This window comes from Bison bison, unplaced genomic scaffold, assembly GCF_000754665.1.
Source record: "Bison bison bison isolate TAMUID 2011002044 unplaced genomic scaffold, Bison_UMD1.0 scf7180017864301, whole genome shotgun sequence".
Classification (NCBI taxonomy): domain Eukaryota; kingdom Metazoa; phylum Chordata; class Mammalia; order Artiodactyla; family Bovidae; genus Bison; species Bison bison.
Window position 1 is genome coordinate 1018275 of NW_011494873.1, and position 7852 is coordinate 1026126.

The 7852-nt window shown below is 50.2% G+C and overlaps 1 protein-coding gene across 2 annotated transcripts in view; it reads right to left on the minus strand.

The window, feature by feature from the left end:
* The window catches only part of STK10 (serine/threonine kinase 10), a 124986-nt gene that overhangs the window by 35033 nt on the left and 82101 nt on the right, over window positions 1–7852 (minus strand). For both annotated transcript variants that reach the window (XM_010851290.1, XM_010851291.1), the window contains 2 exons: window positions 3933–4067; window positions 1633–2175 (listed from right to left, as the gene is read on the minus strand). In XM_010851290.1, the coding sequence (XP_010849592.1) occupies window positions 1633–2175; window positions 3933–4067 (678 nt within the window). The remainder of the gene's footprint in view (window positions 1–1632; window positions 2176–3932; window positions 4068–7852) is intronic.

Here is a 7852-nt window from a genome sequence, read left to right on the forward strand (position 1 = left end):
ATCTTTGTCTTTACCTTTTCCTATGCATAATCATGCCCCTCACCTGTGATCGCTTACACAGTGCTGCCAGAACTCCTGGAGGCATTTAAACACCCTTTGAACATACTCCATCCTGACTTAGATGAGCCTGTGGGTCTGCACTGGAGTCCTCACGGCATCTCCTTCTCCAACTCCTCCCCTGGCTCCAGAGGCCCTTCCTGGTGGAGCCCAGCCTGGCCTTTCCAGCATCTCCCTACGGCAGTCCCTCCTGTGCCCCAGGACTCAATTCAGGATGAGTCAGACTAGCAACCAGGAAGAGGCTAGCCGGAGATGGCAAGGGAGAAAGGCCTGGGGTCCCGGTCACAGGGCCTCTGCAAGGGGGTAACAGACTCCCCGTGAAGCCAAGGGCGCTGACGCAGCCAGGCGCTCTTATCAGAGCAGCTGTGTTCCCTGACTCACTGCCAGCCCTCCAGTAAAGGGATCCTCTCAACACCCTCGAGGAGAGGCGAGGTGGACCAGACTTAAAAAAAAAAATTATCTTTTTTTTCTAACCCTTAGTGTCTTTCCAAGAAGAGAAGGGACAGAAACCGTGTCCTAAGGCCCTGATGCTTCTTACACCTAAAAGCTGCTGCCCTTTCTGCTTGTCCTGTTCTATTTGTCTGATATTCTCACTTTAAAAAGTTAGCTTTTAGTTTTGTGCTTGCCTTTAATGTACTAGCTTTAAATGTAATATGATCTAATCTATTCAATTTTTTGGTGTGATTTCTCTCCCCCCCTCCACCCCACCCCCAAAAAGAAAAAAGAAATGCGCTTTCTTTCTGTTCCCAAAGGCAACTGCAACAGCTGGCTGCTTCTCCTTTTTCCTTCTTTCATTTGGGCCAAAATTTTTGAGTCTCTGCTGTGTGGTTTTCAAACAAAAAGGCTGCAAAACGTTTCCTAAATTCAGCCTTGGTTGGGGGTGAGGTTCTTGGGGCGGCCAATCAGGTGACCAAAGGTGAGTTCGCGAACATCTCATGATCTGTGGGAGCGAGCCGGGGAAGGGCCAGGCCTCCCTGAGAGAAAGAGGCCACACAGCCAGCAGCCAGGACACTGTGACACGCGGGGTCCAGAGCACAGAGGCTGGGGTCTGCCCAGCTCCCCACCTGCCACCTGAGGCTCTGTTTGCCGGGCTGTACTCAGCGATACGGCTCCTTTTAGGCATTTTGCAGCACAGGCCTTGCGTTGAGCTCTGAAGTGCAGTGGCTAGAGTCGCTCATAACGCCGCTCCCCCTCACAAGAGCCATGAGCCCACTCCCTTCCGCTGACTCTATCAGCAAATGGACCACACAGCCGGTCCACAAGTCAGAGAGCTTTCACTTCCAGAATTCTCTCTCCCTAGTTTGACCAAGGCCTTTAACCAAACCCAATTTAAATAGAACCCCAAACTGAAATTAAAACCCAAACCTACAGCCTGACATGACTTAACCCCAGACTGAACTCAAGATATCTGGGGGATTAAACAGCGATTCAAACAAAGGGCTCCTAAGAAAGAGAAATCTCATGAACCACTTAAAATGCAAGGCAGCCACCGGATGCTCTCACAACCCAACATTGAGCAGCAGCAACTTCTGCAGAATGCCTGCCCCGAGCCCGCAGCGCAAGAGGTGAGGTTACCTTGATGGACAGAGAGCCCGACTCCTTGTTCACGGACATGTCTGCTGACAGGGAGGTGCCGAAGTCCGTGCTCCCAGAGGTGGAGACGCTGCCACAATCCGAGTCCCTCTTGGAAAGGCTCTGTGCCCCCGGGGTGGGGAGCTCCAGACTGCCATTGGTCAGCTCGCTGCGCAAGGTCTCCAGGGCGCTGCTGTTGGGACGGCTCTGGCTTGCTTTCTGGGACCTGCTGGCCGCTGGACTGAGGTCTCCACCCTGGTCAGCGGCTTGCTTCTCCTCGGACACCTGAATTCTGGCACCCATGGACACCGGTCGGAACTTCCGGAGGGGCACAGGCACCGCCTGGCCGTTCTCGTTTCCAGGGGCCACATCCAGGGGGCTGGTGGCCGGGAGGGCCCCATGCCCAGGGGGCTCGCTGGGCCCATTCGCACCATCCTGAGGCTGGCTGGGAGGTGGCGGGGTGAAAGGTGATTCTTTGAGAAGTTTGTCCGCATCAATGCTCAGCTGACTCACCTCGGAGGAGTCTCGAGTGTGGTTCTCCAGAGGCTAGGAAAAAACAGACAGTCAAGGCCACGGGCCTGTGTGTCTGAGCAACAGTCAGAGACGCAGCGAGGCTGGACAGTCAGACACCCACAAGGTTCGGAAGAGGGCCAGGGAGGTCTCATAGGCGCCTCTCTAGTGAGCCACAGTCCTCCCCACTCCCTGCTGCCCAGCCAACAATAAAATTACCACTTGCTTTCAAGAACAGGTATTCCTCCTAGGAGTGGAGGCAACCGCAGCCAGCTAGATAGCTCGGGTCCTGTCTAAAGCGGGCAGCAGCTACCATGCTCCAGCCAATCATGAAAGCCTGGAAAAACTGGGTCCCCTGAGCCCAGACCTTCCAATTTTTCAAGACAAGCTGGAATCTGGAGTTTTACATGCCATCTCCCAATTTTTAGATGGCAACTAATTCAAATTTTTTAAAAGTCACAGAAAGGCCAAGCCAAACTAATCCAGAGGCTAGATTTCCGTCTATTAACCACTATGTTTTCTATGTTTTGTTTTTGTGTTTTAGAGCTTTTGGGGGGTAGAAGTACTGAAAATGTTGTTACTGTGAAACAGAACAAGGATTTCTGCAGAGGAAACATAAACGTCCCCCTTAATGAATAAAGTAAACACCCACGTAGCCACCTTCCAGGTCAAGAGTGGGACACATCCCAGACCTGAGACCCTCCCCTTGTCCAGGAGGGTCTCCCTGTGTCCAGACTCCCCTTGACATTGTCCTGACCTTGACCTCTAAGTGTTATAGGTTAGTTATAGGATTTACACACCAGCTCCGGCTCCTCCCAGGAATGAACTGCACTTGAGGAAGTGCTATAAAATCCTTCCCAACAGACAGGTCTGGACAAGCCTTGCTAGGTCCACAGCACCACCTGGACACTAAGTCTCCCCTCCTGGAGGAAGCTGTCCCCAAATGACTAGACCAGGGATCCGAAAGTGGCAGTTCAGGACAGAATCCAGCCCACAGATGAGTTTTGTTTGGCTCAAATGTTTTGTAAAAATTTAAATTAGCTTTACGGCTCCCTGGTGGCTCAGAGGGCAAAGTATCTGCCGGCAATGCAGGAGACTCGATTTCAGTCCCTAGGTTGGGAAGACTCCCTGGAGAAGCGAATGGGCAGTCCACTCCAGTATTCTTGCCTGGAGAATCCCAGGGTCAGAGGAGTCTCAAGGGCTACAAGTCCATGGGACTGCAAAGAGTCGGACATGACTGAGTGGCTAACACAAATGTTTTGTAAAAAGTTTAAGTTAGCTTTAATTTAAATTTACACTCAGCCAAGTGCCGAAGCTGCAGATGGGTTACAAGCGTGCCAAGACATGGGTCCCCTGGGCCCTCGCGATGGCCAGACGGGGTCTGGGGTGCTCGGAGCCCCTCGGCCTGTTGCCTCTGATCACAGGCAGCCTTTCCATGCACTGAGCCCACCGTGTGCTACACACATCCTCATTCCGTATGTGCGTCACGACAGGGAGCAGGCTGGGAAGCAAAAGGAGTCCACCACCAACTTTTAAAACCTGGAAAATCCCACAGAAAATTCCAATTCCGGGTCTTCCCTGAAAATTATAGGATTTGGCCAACACACCCTGCAGCCTCATTCCGGCCCTTGTGCTGTCTTACGTAACCGGTGGCGTGGGAGCCTGTGACCTCTGAGCTGGGAAAGAACAGAAAGGAACCTCTCCTGCGCCTCCTGGTGCCCTTCCGCCCCAGCTGAGGGATGCGGGGACCCCATCCCTCCCCAGTGCTCCCCGGCACCCCCTGATCTCCTTACAGAGGCAGCCTCCACCGCATCCTCCTCATCCCCCTCATCTCGGCCGTCTTCAATCTCCTCCATCACTTCAGCCTTGGCCTCGGCCACCAGCTCCCGCAGGGCCTTGTTGCTGGTGACGCTGCTGACGAAGGGATGCTAAAAAGGGCAAGACAGCTGGGTGAGAATCACAGCGGGCGAGGGCGGGGGTGGTGAGGAGGGGCACCCAAGGCCGGGGAAGGCGATCCCCCAGGCAGAGGAGGCTGGCAGCATCCCTCAGGGAGATGTGAACTTGAACTTGGTCAGGCAGACCCAGAGGCAGCTCAGAAAGTCCTGTGTGTGGTGAAAGAGGGCAAATGCCAGCTCCGCTGCTCACTAGCTGTGTGACCCTGAGCAGGTCCCTTTCCCTCTCTGAGTTTCGGGATCCTCACCTCTGCATGGAGAAAATCATAGCAAACCCACAGGGATGGTATGAGGGTGGAAGGAGATCAAGCACAGAGAGGAGTTTAGCCCAAAGTGGGAGCAAAAAATAATGTTTCAGGAGGGTTATTTGTGTTTGTTAATTTATTTTTCTTTTTTATTTTTTTGGCCATGCCATGTGGCTTGTGGGATTTCAGTTCCCTGACTAGGGATTGAACCTGGGCCCTCAGCAGTGAATGCATGGAATCTTAACCACTGGACTGCAGGGAATTCCCTGTTAATTTACTTCTTAAAAAGATTTTAAAGGTGTAGTTTTAAAAATATTGGCTTCCCTGGTGGCTCAGTCAGTAAAGAACTGCCTGCAATGCAGGAGACTGCTTGTAATGCAAGAAACCCAGTATATGCACATACAGAGTATAATATATAATATCTAGTGTGCACACACAGAGTACGATATATAATATCTAGCGTGCACACACAGAGTACGATATACAATATCCAGCGTGCACACACAGAGTACCATATACAATATCCAGCGTGCACACACAGAGTACGATATACAATATCCAGCGTGCACACACAGAGTACCATATACAATATCCAGCGTGCACACACAGAGTACCATATACAATATCCAGCGTGCACACACAGAGTACCATATACAATATCCAGCGTGCACACACAGAGTACGATATACAATATCCAGCGTGCACACACAGAGTACCATATACAATATCCAGCGTGCACACACAGAGTACGATATACAATATCCAGCGTGCACACACAGAGTACCATATACAATATCCAGCGTGCACACACAGAGTACCATATACAATATCCAGCGTGCACACACAGAGTACCATATACAATATCCAGCGTGCACACACAGAGTACCATATACAATATCCAGCGTGCACACAGAGTACCATATATAATATCTAGTGTGCACACACAGAGTATAATATGTAATATACAATATAATATATAGTATGTACATACATATACACACACACACTTTATTGAGGAATTACACACAGGAAAGTTCACAAATCATTAAGTTCAGTGACTTTTTCCATATATACAGACTTAGTATAACCACCACCCAGCTCAAGACACAGAACATTTCCATCACTTCAGGAAAGTCCCCATCCCCCTTGCAGTCAAACCCGCTGCTCTCAGCTGTCAAGCTCCAGAGACTAGTTTTGCTTGTTATTTACCTCCATCTGAACAGAATCCCAAAATACGTAGTCTTTTGTAGTTGGCTTTCTTCACTCAACACAACTAAGCTGAGACTATGAGATTCCCCTACCTTGTTGCATGTTAGTAAACGGTTCCTTTTCTAATTTTTTTAAAACTTATTTTATTTTTTCAAATTTTGTGGCCATAGCACGTGGTATGCAGGATCTTAGTTCCCTAACCAGGGATCAAATTCATGCCCCCTACAAGGGAAGCAAGGATTCCTAACCACTGGGATGACTGCCAGGGAAGTCTGATTGTTCCTTTTTGATTCCTGGGCAGCATTCTATCGCATGACAATGGCACAGCCGTTTATTCTTTCTGCGGCTGATGGCCGCTTCTGTTTTAATAAAGCTGCTATGGAAATGCTTGTATAGGTCTTGGGTTTTGCAAAATCTTGAGGCCAAGTGGTATATGTTATATTCTGAGGCATTTTCAGAAATGTCACATCTCTAAAAAGTGAAAGTTATTTCATGGTCCGTGGGATACACCCAAGCTTTTAAGGCCTCAGTAGATGGTAAACGAGCCTGAAGATCTCCCTACTGCAAGTCTGCACTGCATCAGGGTGTGGAAAGGGACGCGGGAGTCCTCAATTTCCCACACTCACCCAGGGCCGCTGAGAAAGGCACAGTGGCTCCCTGTGGTCCATGGCTAAGTCTCTGAGCTCCCAAAGCAGGGGGCCCAGGTTCGACCCCTGGTCAGGGAACTAGGTCCCACATAACACAACTAAAGGCCTGGCACGGCCCAATAAATAAAAATAATTTTTTTAAAAAAAGAAAGGCATGTTAGGAGTGGTCATTAAATTGGAATTCGCTCATTTGAAATTTGCAGGAAGGCTCCAATGAAACACACCGTTCTTACTGTCAGAAAATTTATCACTGGAGCAACAGTGTCAACAGGATTGCAGGGTAGTATCTAAATGACTAAAGAGAATAAATTGTCTAGCACCCTGAAAACACATTCACCACAGATAGGTCTACTACAGACCATTCTTATCTGCTTATTCGCTTTTATCTGTTTAGTTCATTTGTGAACGGCCAGAAGCAATACCTGTTCACCCGGGGACCTGACCCTGCACACCAGAAACCAACGCCACTCACTCCTGTTAGAGAGCTCTGGCGTTCAGATTGCTCTAAACCAGCTGGACTTCCTCCAGTTAGTACCAGCTTTGAAAGGCATGAAGAATTTAATTTCTCATCCTTCTCTCCCACACCCCTCTTCATTTGTCGATTCACGCCTCGGTCCCATGTTGAGGCCAGCGACGTGCCAGGTGCTGAAAAAGGCCAAACAAGCAGACAGGCAAGGTCCCTGGCCTCGGGAAAGACGATGGGCATGTCACCAGATGACAAGAACATTTTTCAGATCAGGTAAGAGGACAGTGTGAGGCTGGAGGAACATAGGCCTGGGCTGGGGTGCTGGGGGTGGGGTGGAGTCTGCTTAGGTCAGAGGGGCCCCCTTGGGAGGGGACACTCAAGGTGAGACCTGAGGGGATGTAAAGGGGCCGCCGACCAGGGAAAGATCTGGGCACAGAGAATTCCAGGCAGGAGCATAAGCGAGTACAAAGGCTACAGCAAAACAGTGCTATAAACAGGGACCCTTCAGAGGTGTCACTCCAGCAGCCGAGCGGCTCGGAAAGGTCTTGAGTTGGATGTTAATAAGAGCTGACTCATTTGAAAAGACCGGGATGCTGGGAAAGATTGAGGGCAGGAGGAGAAGGGGACCACAGAGGATGAGATGGTTGGATGGTATCACTGACTCAATGATGCCATGGTTGGATGGCATCACTGACTCAGTGGACATGGGTTTGGGTGGACTCTGGGAGTTGGTGATGGACAGGGAGGCCTGGCGTGCTGTGGTTCATGGTGTCGCAGAGTCGGACACAACTGAGCAACTGAACTGAGCTGAGGGAAGCAGGAGAGTATAGCAGTGAACACTGTGGGCTCTACACTTGAGACCAGGCTGCCTGGGGTAAAATCCCACTTCCAACAACTTGGACAAGTCAACCTCTCAGAGCCTCAGTTTGCTTATCTGTACCCTAGGAATAATAGTATGGATGTTCTAAACATTGTAGTAAGAGCTCAAAATATGGCTCAAAAAATCATCTGCATAAGCATCACCACCATCATCCTCATCTCCAGCACCATCATCACCACCACCATCATCACCACCACCACCACCATCATCACCACCACCACCACCATCATCACCATCACCACCATCATCACCATCACCACCATCATCACCACCACCACCACCACATCACCACCACCACCACCACCACCATCACC